At 41.4% G+C, this 13,057-nt stretch overlaps 1 protein-coding gene across 1 annotated transcript in view; it reads left to right on the top strand.

Moving 5' to 3' along the window:
• Positions 1–12,879: 12,879 nt before the first annotated feature.
• SLC6A7 (solute carrier family 6 member 7) overlaps positions 12,880–13,057 on the top strand; it is a 135,769-nt gene continuing 135,591 nt past the window's right edge. The window contains exon 1 of the mRNA XM_040440693.1: positions 12,880–13,002. Within this exon, the coding sequence (XP_040296627.1) occupies positions 12,970–13,002 (33 nt within the window). The 5' untranslated portion in view covers positions 12,880–12,969. The remainder of the gene's footprint in view (positions 13,003–13,057) is intronic.

The following is a 13,057-nucleotide window of genomic DNA, read 5'->3' as shown; positions in this document are numbered from 1 at the left end:
AATATATCACATGATCCACCTAGTCCGATAAACACCATAAAAAATAAAAAATAAAAACGGTGTAAAATAAAAGCCATTTTTGTCACCTTACATCACAAAAAGTGCAACACCAAGTGATCAAAAAGGCATATGTCCCATAAAATGGTACCAATAAAACCTTCACCTCATTCCGCAAAAAATTAGATTCTTCATAAGAAAATCGCTCAAAAAATAAAAAAAACTATAGCTCTCAGAACATGGACACATTAAAACATAATTTTTTTCTTTCAAAAATGCTATTATTGTGTAAAACTTAAATAAATAAAAAAAAGTATACTTATTAGATATCGCCACGTCCGTAACGATCTGCTCTATTAAAATGTCACATGACCTAACTCCTCAGGTGAACACTGTAAAAATAAATAAATAAAAACTGTGCTAAAACAACCAATTTTTTGGTCACCTTGCCCCATAAAGTGTTATAATGAATGATCACAAAATCATATGTACCCAAAAATAGTACCAATAAAACTGGCACCTTATTCCCTAGTTTCCAAAATGGGGTCACTTTTTGGGAGTTTCTACTGTAAGGGTGCATCAGGGGGGCTTCAAATGGGACATGGCATCTAAAAACCAGTTCAGCAAAATCTGCCTTCCAAAAACCATGCGGCGCTCCTTTTCTTCTGCTCCTGCCGTGCGCCCTTACATCAGTTTACATGTAGGGTGTTTCTGTAAACCGCAGAATCAGGGTAATAAATATAGAGTTTTGTTTGGCTGTTAACCCTCGATGCGTTAAAGAAAAAAATTGATTAAAATGGAAAATCTGCCAAAAAAGTGAAATTTTAAAATTTGATCTCCATTTTCCTTTAATTCTTGTGGAACGCCTAAAGGGTTAACAAAGTTAGTAAAATCAGTTTTAAGAACCTTGAGGGGTGTAGTTTCTACAATGGGTTCATTTATGTGGGTATCCACTATGTAAGCCCCACAAAGTGACTTCAGACCTGAAATGGTCCTTAAAAAGTGGGTTTTGGCAATTTTCTTAAAAATTTTAAGAATTGCTTCTAAACTTCTAAGCCTTCTAACGTCCTAAAAAAATAAAATGACATTTCCAAAATTATGCCAACATAAATAAGACATATGGGGAATGTTAAGTAATAAATATTTTATGAGGTATCACTTTCTGTTTTAAAAGCAGAGAAATTGAAATTTTTTAAATTGCGAAATTTTAAAATTTTTTGGGAAATTTGGGATTTTTTCATATATAAAGGTGAAATATATTGACTCAAATTTATGACTATCATAAAAGTACAATGTGTCACAATAAAACAATCTCTGAATGGCTTGGATAAGTAAAAGCGTTCCAAAGTTATTACCACATAAAGTGAGATATGTCAGATTTGCAAAATTAGGCCTGGTCAAAAAGGTAGCAAATGGCCCGGATGTGAAGTGGTTAACCTAGAAACGCCCCTGATGAGGAGACATGAAGTACAGAGAGGATGGACAGGACAGACTGTTGTAATGTTGGATTGTGGTAATGGAGACTGCATACAAGTGCTGCTGCACATTAGCCACATCCCCAGCTCCTATCTGTACCTTATGTCTTCTCATGAACTCCATTCCAACAAAGATTCAGCTGAAGATCATCTTAAACTGTATTCAGGATCATATTCCCTGACGAGCAGAGAGGAGGATGAGGCAGCTCTTTAGCTCAGTGTTGTGAAGTGCGTAACACCATTTTAGTGCACATATCCTTGGGAAAAAAGCACTAGGCAGGAAAAAGAAGGGGTCTCACAGGACCCTGAGAGGAATTGGGGTGTGGGGAGAGGGCTTGCCCTGAGTGGCTACCAGGTTGACAGACAGCCTGGATGAGCCAATCAGTGCTGCAGCAGGCAGGGAGCTGCCCTAGCAGAACGAGCAGAATGCTATTCTGTGCTGTGCTGTGAATAAGGGTGGTTGGGTGTTACAGTGTCTGCCAGGAAAACAATCTTAAGGAGTCAGGGAGAGTCAGAAATCTATCAAGAACAGTCAGAAATGAATCAAGCTTCTTGCTAGGGAGAGTGAAGGGAAAAGCTAGGATTCCAAAGAAGAATTGTTTGTGTTGTGTAGAATAGGGATAAGCAGGGCAGCTGAAGACAGAAGCTGTGGCTGGCTGTGCCTGCTATCAGTAGAGAAATACATTTTTTTTATTGTGGGGTTCAATTTAATTAAGCAGCATATATACATGATTTTTGCAGCGACACTCAAGGTGTGGCAGCAATCTACCTGTATGTATTAAGGTGAAATTGAACGTCAAACCTCAATGGTCTGTTGATGTAAATTTAGTTTCCACATGGTTGCAATTAAACATTTTTTGGGGTGGGGGTGTGTTCAGTGTAATTAAGCTGCATATATACATGATTACTGCAGCAATACTCAAGGTGTGATAGCAATCTACCTGTGTGCATTAAGGTGAAATTGAGTGTGAATCCTCAAACATCTGTTCATGCATTATCAGTTTCCATACGGTTGAAATGTAAAATTTTTTTTTTTTGGGGGGTGCAATTTTATGAGGCAGCATATGTACATGATTACTGCATCCATACCCACATTTTCTCACTCCTCTAGCTGATTCCCCTTAATAGACCATGCCTTGCTGGTGGTTCCCCATCTTGCTTTTTGCTGTCTGTCTGCCTAACATCAAGTTCTGTACGGCTGCTGCTATGGCCTGCATCATGCCACTTAGGCCACTTTCCAACTATCACATTATGTGCGGATGCTGCTATCACATTATGTGCGGATGCTGCTGTGGCCTGCATCATGCCACTTATGCCACTTTCTAACCATCACGTTCTGTACAACTGCTGCTGCCGCCGCCTCCGTTGTGCCACTGCCACCATCAGGACACTGCTGCAACCTGACAACCATCATCTTCAATAAGGCTGCTGCTGCCTCAGCTGCTGCTGCTCCTTGCTGTTAATGCCCTACTGCCACAACCATTAACGCAAAGAATCTGCCGCCATTATCACTACTACTAATACTAATACTACCACTACTATTGCCACTACTACCTATAGACAGCCTTGTATGTTCCATGCTATACTGCTCCTGCCACTATTGCGGCCACATGCCACTATATCCGTACCGTACCCTTTCCACATCCAAAGGACAATCAACACTAGTGCATGTCGTAAGGGCAGGCATTCCGATCCCGTCAAAGCATAATTTTTTGACGCTTTGTCCCCCAATCTACATTTTTTTTTCTTATCCCACAACACCGTGTGTTTAGACATCATCTGCCCTCAATAAAGGGACAATTTTTGCAAGCTTTGGAATATGAAAAAGCATAACACATGTGCTGTGCGGTGTGTTTTTAAACATGCTGTATGTTAACGCTGTCAAATGTGCGTTTACCCATACTGTAGATATGTATGTCAATGTCTCTCATCATTCATTTACTATTGCTCTCACTGCGTTCCAGAGCTTGGGGAGGGAAAAACAAATTTTATAAATAATAAATTAAAATAAATATGTTTTCCTAAAAAGTCAGAGTCTTAGGAGGCTAGAGGGAGTTATATACCAACTTTCCGGGAAATTGGAGCAACGTCGGTTCAGCCTGAACCAAGATTCGGGTCCGAACCTAACTTTTTCAAATAATTCTGAGAATCGGACCCAAAACTAATTTTGACTGGTTCGCTCATCTCTATTTCACACATTGTTGTGAAAATAATTCCAAAAAAGTCACAGTGTTATTTTGCTACTTTTTGAAGCTAACACAAGCATTCTGGAATTCAGGGCTTCATAAATTCCCCTAATATCTTTTTATAAGGGTTATATTTTCATCTTTCAACGTGTACCTTGGAAACTATTTTCTTCTTTGTAAAAATTTATCAATATGAGGTGGAATATCCTACCAAAGGAAGCTGTGAATTGTAAAGTAAAAGGCAACTAAAACTGTGTGATAGAAAGGACTTACATAGCTACTATGTGACCTACTACAGATGTGTTAAAAGGGTTGCCGTACAAAAATGATTCAACATTTTTCTACTTTTGTAATTTCATGTAATTAAAAATTTTGTATAGCCACTGATCTAGTCAATAAAATGTATTTTTTATAGCGCACCTACTGTATTTTCCTCTTCTCTCTGTCCACCTTATTGAGTTGATTGTACATGTTCAATTCTATCCATCATCCAATGCTGAACAGTGCTGACACCTCAGCCTAGGCGCATAGCAATCTGAGTGATAAACCATGGTCTGTCAGTGCAAGGATTCTGTCCCTCTCATTTTAAGTGGTGATAGTTGACACATTGATGAACAGGAGGCATTCTACAATCATCCCACACGACTTAGTTCAATATTTGAGGTTTCATGTTACTAAAAAACTTTCAATCTGGCTTTTATGCCCTTCCCACATGCCCTGATTGGAGCTAGGTGCTTGAAAATATGAACATCTGCCGATTTTAGTTAAACCTACTGCTTCCTCGATCATACGGCTTGTCCTCCTTGGTGTTTCAGTTTCAATGTTGAGGAGTGCAAATTGAAAATTTTTTGCATTTTGGGCAACATTATGTTAATCACTGAAATCTGCTTTAAGGTTCTATTTACATCTGCATTTGTAGCCTCCATAGATGATGAATCCTATTGAATTTTAATGGGGTCCATCAAGTTCTTTCTTGGTTTTAGTTGTTATATCAGAAAGAATAGTGCTGCATGCTGTGCTATTTTTTTCTGTAAAATGGGACAAAATCTGTGCTTGAGGCATCTAAAAGAGCCATAGATATGAAGTCAGTCTAACTCAACAGACAACTTTTTAAAATGGTAATTTTTTTTGGATGACAATCATGTTAGGCTTTTGTAACCAGTAGAAAGTACAGAACAAGAAAGATTTTGTTTTCAGGGGAAGAGTTTTCCTGAAAGCAGGAAGTAGATGATGGTTAAGCAGGATGGCTGTGTGTGTGCTTCAGAGGGCATGTGTGGCAGAGAGCTGCACAGGAGAGCAGCATACCCAAAAGAGTGGCAAAAGGTCCAGTGGTGGAGCAGCATCAAAGAACCTGTCACACAGCCTCAAAGTTGGCGGGTTCCATATCAGTGGTCTCAGAGTCAGACACAGCAGAGTTAAGGCTGCCAGTGTGAGCGTCTACAAGGATGCCAGAGACACATCAGCAAAGAGATTCGATCATAAACAGGAGGCACTTGGTATACCAATACTGAAACTGAGGAGTAAGATAGAAGAGACTGGGGCAGATTGTCCAATTCTATAGATCAGTGGTGGCAAACTTATGGCACAGGTGCCAGAGGCAGCACTCAGAGGCCTCTCTGTGGGCACCCGCACCCTGGAAAAAGTCTATGGTGTACCAATATGCCTTAGACTTTTCCTGCCATTCATCAGTGCAGGGCGCACTATGAACAGCACAGGCAGCGCACTGAATGTAGGCAACTATTATAGCTAAATGATAAAGTACATGGAAGATACACGATATTGGACTGTAGGATTCAGGTTAAATTGCCGTGTTGGCACTTTGTGATAAATATGTGGGCTTTGGGTTAAAGTTTGGGCACTCAGCCTGTAAAAGATTCGCCATCACTGCTATAGATAATGATAAGCTGTCTAACCATGCACCAGATATACACTCACCTAAAGAATTATTAGGAACACCATACTAATACGGTGTTGGACCCCCTTTTGCCTTCAGAACTGCCTTAATTCTATGTGGCATTGATTCAACAAGGTGCTGATAGCATTCTTTAGAAATGTTGGCCCATATTGATAGGATAGCATCTTGCAGTTGATGGAGATTTGAGGGATGCACATGCAGGGCATGAAGCTCCCATTCCACCACATCCCAAAGATTCTCTATTGGGTTGAGATCTGGTGACTGTGGGGGCCATTTTAGTACAGTGAACTCATTGTCATGTTCAAGAAACCAATTTGAAATGATTCGAGCTTTGTGACATGGTGCATTATCCTGCTGGAAGTAGCCATCAGAGGATGGATACGTGTTCTCATTCTGTTTACGCCAAATTCGGACTCTACCATTTGAATGTCTCAACAGAAATCGAGACTCATCAGACCAGGCAACATTTTTCCAGTCTTCAACAGTCCAATTTTGGTGAGCTCATGCAAATTGTAGCCTCTTTTTCCTATTTGTAGTGGAGATGAGTGGTACCCGGTGGGGTCTTCTGCTGTTGTAGCCCATCCGCCTCAAGGTTGTGCGTGTTGTGGCTTCACAAATGCTTTGCTGCATACCTCGGTTGTAACGAGTGGTTATTTCAGTCAACGTTGCTCTTCTATCAGCTTGAATCAGTCGGCCCATTCTCCTCTGACCTCTAGCATCCACAAGGCATTTTTGCCCACAAGACTGCCGCATACTGGATGTTTTTCCCTTTTCACACCATTCTTTGTAAACCCTAGAAATGGTTGTGCATGAAAATCCTAGTAACTGAGCAGATTGTGAAATACTCAGACCGGCCCGTCTGGCACCAACAACCATGCCACGCTCAAAATTGCTTAAATCACCTTTCTTTCCCATTCTGACATTCAGTTTGGAGTTCAGGAGATTGTCTTGACCAGGACCACCCCCCTAAATGCATTGAAGCAACTGCCATGTGATTAATTGATTAGATAATTGCATTAATGAGAAATAGAACAGGTGTTCCTAATAATTCTTTAGGTGAGTGTATAACAGGAGCTTAGGATACATGATACATTTGGTACATGGCTACACACTTGTCTAACTTTATACCAATTATTGGTTAGCGTAGTTTAAGAGAGAATTGTTATGCCACGTCCCCTTGTAATCCTAATTTCTCTAAACCTAAATGCACTAAATTCCACCACATTTTGGGGCAATTTACACCAGAATCAAGGTGCACTTACAGTACCCCAGAACAGGGCCACTGCAAATGATTAATTTAATACATTACTAAAAAGAGATAATGCTTTACTTATGTTCAAAAGCTGTCTATAGATGGCACTGTATAGTGATTTATGCCCTCACTCAACAGAGGGAAACTAGCTTTCCCCTCTGAGGGAGAAGCTGTCTAGTTAGGTTTGCATCAGCCCGGGCAGTCTGGGCTCCGCTTGTGAGGAAAGCAGATGCATAACTGCATAACTCCCAGCTTTTTGGACAGTCAAAGCTTCAATAGTTTTTCTTATGAAATGGCACAAAAATAATCTGAATATAGAGATTTCTAAAATCCCAACTACATCAAATAATGAAATAATATACAAGACAGGCTCAAATATATAAAGAGGAACCAGATACTCAGAACACTTTCTGGGTCAATATTGTGAATGTAATAATAAGGAGCAAAGAGGGACTTGAGTAAAAAACGGGGACTGTCCCTCCAAAAGAGGGACACTTGGGAGTTCTGCAGATACCTTTGCGTTTGTGTGAAGCTAAAGCAAGGAAAGACAATTTTACTACAGAAAAAACATAATTTCTGTACAGGAGAGAATCCCTGAGGGAAGGAGGAACAGATATCCAAAGACTATCTAGGATCACTAGGCCATGCATGTTAGCCAGGTATTTGCCCGTTTATGTCCATAGACTTGTGGAAAGATTAGTGGTTTACACACCTTTCACACTTATATAACAGACTCGCTGACTGTTTGAGGATTTGTACCCCAACTTGGGAACTGCAATACTGATTGTGAGAGTTTTGCATATCTGTAGACACTTCAGAAGGATCACACAGTGTTTCAAAAGAGCTCGGGGGCTACTACTCTCATCATTATTGTGGCTGACAATATTCCGCTATTGGGAAAAGGAACTTTTGGGCAACATCTAAGAACTGTGCCTTGATACTGATCAATGTACTACTACTTCTATCCTGAATGTCAGTAAAGAGAGACTTACCATATTTTTCGCCCCATAAGTGGGGGAAAAATGACCCAGCGTCTTAAGGGGTGAATACTAATGTGTGCTTCCATTATGGAAGTGCTCATTAGTACAGGAAGACTGGCAAGCGGTGAAGGCTCTGTACTCACTGCTTCCTGGTCCTAGGCTGTTTGCTGTGCAGTGGCTGGTGCCGGATGAAGATGATTGCGCCGAAGGACCGGAGCAGGGCATAGGGGCTAATAAGGAACGCATGGGGGCTGATATTAGAGGCATGTGGGCTGATAAGAGACGCATGGGGGCAGACAAGAGATGCATGGGGGCTGATATGAGAGGCATGGGGGCTGATATGAGAGGCAATGGGGGCTGATGAGAGGCATGGGGCTCTTATCTGAGGTCTGATTGGGGGTCATTCACATTGGGGTCTGAGCTGAGGTCTGATTGGGGGTCTGATCTGAGGTCTTATTGGGGTCTTGTTAACATTGGGGATCTGACTGGGGCTGCCAGCTAAAGTCTGATTAACATTGAGGGTCTGATTGGTGGTCTGACCTGAGGTCTAATGAAATTTTTATTTTTTTATTGTCCTCCTCTAAAACCTAGGTCTTCTAATGGGCCAGTGTGTCCTGTAGGGAAAAAATATGGTATTTATTTGCACCAACTAGCCTGGTCATCAACTTCCCACCATTTGCCGACCAGTGAACCTGCATCCACACTCCTGTTTTGCACCCTACGAAAACAAGTAACACAAATGGCACCCCAACTACAACCAGGCAGGAACCCCAATGTCAGGATGTGCCTCTAGGAAAGAAAGAGTGCGCCCTTCTATTACTTCATGGCCCTAGGGAGCATTGGTGTGAGGACTGCCATAGTGTGCACAAATATCTTTGCCAGAGCCACTACCACTGCCATTCTTCTCTTACTCCTCCTTGGTTTGCTGCACACTCACATTGGTAAATTTGGGCCATTGCGTTGTTCAAATTAAGCAGAGAAGCTAAACCTTGGATTAATCGTTCCTAGCACCCTGTGTGCATTATAGATGAGTTATTGTCCTGCTCCTTATCAGTTATTGGTCTGTTCTTAACGGGGTTGTCTCACTTTAGCAAATAGTATTTATTATCATGTAGAGAAAGTTAATATAAGCCACTTACTAATGTATTGTCATTGTCCATATTGCTTCCTTTGCTGGCTTGATTCATTTTTCAATCACATTATACACTGCTTGTTTCCATGGTTACGACCACACCATCCAGCAGTGGTGGTCTTGCTTGCACAGTACAGGAAAAAGCACCAGCCTATGCGTGCTCCCGAAGTCCAAGCCACCAGAGAAGCCGGCGCTTTTTCCTATAGTGGGCAAGCACGACTTTCGCTGCTGGATTGCAAGGTGGTGGTAACTATGGAAATGAACAGTGTATAATGTGATGAACAAATGAATCAGGCAAGCAAAGGAAGCAATATGGACAATCAAAATGCATTAGTAAGTGCCTTGTATTAACTTCATCTACATAATAAATGCCATTGTCTGAAGTGAGACAAGCCCTTTAAGACCTTATGCACATGGCCGTGTCCATACTGAAGTCTGCAAACCATGAATCCCCAAAATACGGATACCTTCCATGTGCAATCGGCAATTTTCTCACTCCCATCACTGGAAATGACTATTCTTGTTCACAATTTGTCCACATTCTTTAATTTGTGGACTGTAGATAAAAATGACATCCGTGTGCTGTTTTTTTTTTTTTTTGGAATAATGGAAATGAATGGGTTTAATGTTCTAATGTATTGTACTGCCCATTATAGTTTTATATAAATAAGTCAGGGTTAACAATCCTGACTCTCCCCTTGTAGGAAGCTAGGTGATGGACTTAGGTCCACCCCTAGTTCAGACAGTGTGACTCTAGTACTAACTGAGGAAGTGAGAGGAGCTTCGTGTGCTCACTCCTTGGAGCTTTGCATCTAGAAAAGCCATTCCTACTTTACAGAACTCCAGAGAGAAAAAAGAAAGAACCAAAAAAGTACAGAATCTGCATGGCCGAACATTAGAGTTAGTCAGTGAGGTATTCGTTGTTTAAGGCTGATGGCTGTTTGATACTGCACTTTACTAAAGACAGACTTGTCTATTATCTACAACTGGCGTGGTTGCTGACACCAGCACCATACGCCAGCCACAGCACCTACATCTCCTACCTTGCACCCATACAACACTCATAACACCAAGAGCAAGCCAACTACCTTAATGCAGGAGCCTCAACATGAAGGTCTACCCTGATTGATGAAAGGTTGCGCTCTCCTGTCACTGCCTGGCCCTAAGAAGTATAGATGTGAGGATTGACACTGTTAATAACCGTAGGAGCCAGAGCCACTACCACTCCCATCCTCCGAGGCTTGTGGCAGATATACAGGGAGTGCAGAATTATTAGGCAAGTTGTATTTTTGAGGATTAATTTTATTATTGAACAACAACCATGTTTTCAATGAACCCAAAAAACTCATTAATATCAAAGCTGAATATTTTTGGAAGTAGTTTTTAGTTTGTTTTTAGTTTTAGCTATTTTAGGGGGATATCTGTGTGTGCAGGTGACTATTACTGTGCATAATTATTAGGCAACTTAACAAAAAACAAATATATACCCATTTCAATTATTTATTTTTACCAGTGAAACCAATATAACATCTCAACATTCACAAATATACATTTCTGACATTCAAAAACAAAACAAAAACAAATCAGTGACCAATATAGCCACCTTTCTTTGCAAGGACACTCAAAAGCCTGCCATCTATGGATTCTGTCAGTGTTTTGATCTGTTCACCATCAACATTGCGTGCAGCAGCAACCACAGCCTCCCAGACACTGTTCAGAGAGGTGTACTGTTTTCTCTCCTTGTAAATCTCACATTTGATGATGGACCACAGGTTCTCAATGGGGTTCAGATCAGGTGAACAAGGAGGCCATGTCATTAGATTTTCTTCTTTTATACCCTTTCTTGCCAGCCACGCTGTGGAGTACTTGGACGCGTGTGATTGAGAATTGTCCTGCATGAAAATCATGTTTTTCATGAAGGATGCAGACTTCTTCCTGTACCACTGCTTGAAGAAGGTGTCTTCCAGAAACTGGCAGTAGGACTGGGAGTTGAGCTTGACTCCATCCTCAACCCGAAAAGGCCCCACAAGCTCATCTTTGATGATACCAGCCCAAACCAGTACTCCACCTCCACCTTGCTGGCGTCTGAGTCGGACTGGAGCTCTCTGCCCTTTACCAATCCAGCCACGGGCCCATCCATCTGGCCCATCAAGACTCACTCTCATTTCATCAGTCCATAAAACCTTATAAAAATCAGTCTTGAGATATTTCTTGGCCCAGTCTTGACATTTCAGCTTGTGTGTCTTGTTCAGTGGTGGTCGTCTTTCAGCCTTTCTTAACTTGGCCATGTCTCTGAGTATTGCACACCTTGTGCTTTTGGGCACTCCAGTGATGTTGCATCTCTGAAATATGGCCAAACTGGTGGCAAGTGGCATCTTGGCAGCTGCACGCTTGACTTTTCTCAGTTCATGGGCAGTTATTTTGCGCCTTGGTTTTTCCACACGCTTCTTGCGACCCTGTTGACTATTTTGAATGAAAAGCTTGATTGTTCGATGATCACGCTTCAGAAGCTTTGCAATTTTAAGAGTGCTGAATCCCTCTGCAAGATATCTCACTATTTTTGACTTTTCTGAGCCTGTCAAGTCCTTCTTTTGACCCATTTTGCCAAAGGAAAGGAAGTTGCCTAATAATTATGCACACCTAATATAGGGTGTTGATGTCATTAGACCACACCTCTTCTCATTACAGAGATGCACATCACCTAATATGCTTAATTGGTAGTAGGCTTTCGAGCCTATACAGCTTGGAGTAAGACAACATGCATAAAGAGGATGATGTGGTCAAAATACTCATTTGCCTAATAATTCTGCACGCAGTGTATTCTCTATTTTAATGGGTGATGACAACCTGTACAGGGGCCCTACAACATGTGGGAAATAAAACCAAGGATCATGGAAAGGAGATGTGGGTCAAACATGCATTAAGTCTTTTTGTCCCATGTGGTTCAGGGTGTCCCATGTGGTTCAGTCTTAAAGGAACCTGTCCCCGCTCCTGACATGTCTGTTTTAATAGCTTCATGCATTCCCCATGAAATAACAATTCTGGAGCATCTATTCTTATGACTCTATGACTCTATGTTGTGCCATTCTTTTATTATTTCTACTAGAAGTAATGAATAAATTACTAGCAGTTTGCAATGAAGGTCCAGATGGGTATTACCAGTTGGGGGGTGTCTGAACAGTCTGACATTGGCAGCACTTATTGGATAGTGTCAGACTATGCAGGGACTTGTTACAGTCAGCTGGACCTTCATTGCAAACAGTGTATTATTCATAACTTCTAGCAGGAATAATAAAGGAAGGCATAAATAAAGTTATAAGAATAGACGTTCCAGAATTATTACAGGGGGAATGCAAGTAGTAACTAAAACAGACATGCCATCAGAGGACAAAGGTCTCCTCTAAACTGCACTGCAGATGGGGAGGGATTTTACAAATATATGCTACATACCTCTTTACCTCTGTGTATATTATATCTGTTTTTTTGTATTGTTTTGTTGTGATGGTTTATTCATTGATATTGACTGTAGTATGTTTTGACGGCACATCACAGACTATGATGTATTCTCTGTTACTTGGCATATGTGTAGATGGGTAATAGAACTTATCCCCAATAGCTTTGTAATAACGGTATTTATTCTTATAGCACCAACATATAGAATATTGCAGTGCTGTACAGAGATTGTCATCAGTCTCATCAATCCCTATGCCCTGTGGGGCTCACAAGCTATGCCCATTATGCCAGGCACACATTAATATATGCTATGGCCAGTTTCATAGGAAGACAGTTAACCTTATGTGTGTCTCCGCACAGGCCTTTGTCATTCTCTCCTCGGCATCTCTCTTACCAGAGGGGTTAACTGTAGAACAAGCTCATCCCATTCTGTGCCAATAACCTGAGTCTGAGAGATACAGCGAGAGAGCGAGGGAGAGCAGGCGAGGAGGAACGTCTTTCCAGCAAGCTGGCCTGGCATCTTCCAGCTGTGGGCACAGAATCTGACGGAGTGAGACTGGGAAAGCCTCGAGCAACAGGATGAAGAGGTACCAAGAACATCATCTGCAGCAGGTAGGCAGCAGCTTCTAGTGACTGGAGACATCAGGCTAGGGGTCCAGAACCTCTG

Source organism: Bufo bufo, chromosome 1, assembly GCF_905171765.1.
Source record: "Bufo bufo chromosome 1, aBufBuf1.1, whole genome shotgun sequence".
Lineage (NCBI taxonomy): Eukaryota > Metazoa > Chordata > Amphibia > Anura > Bufonidae > Bufo > Bufo bufo.
Note: the sequence above shows the minus strand (reverse complement) of the source record. Positions and strands in the feature narration are given on the sequence as shown.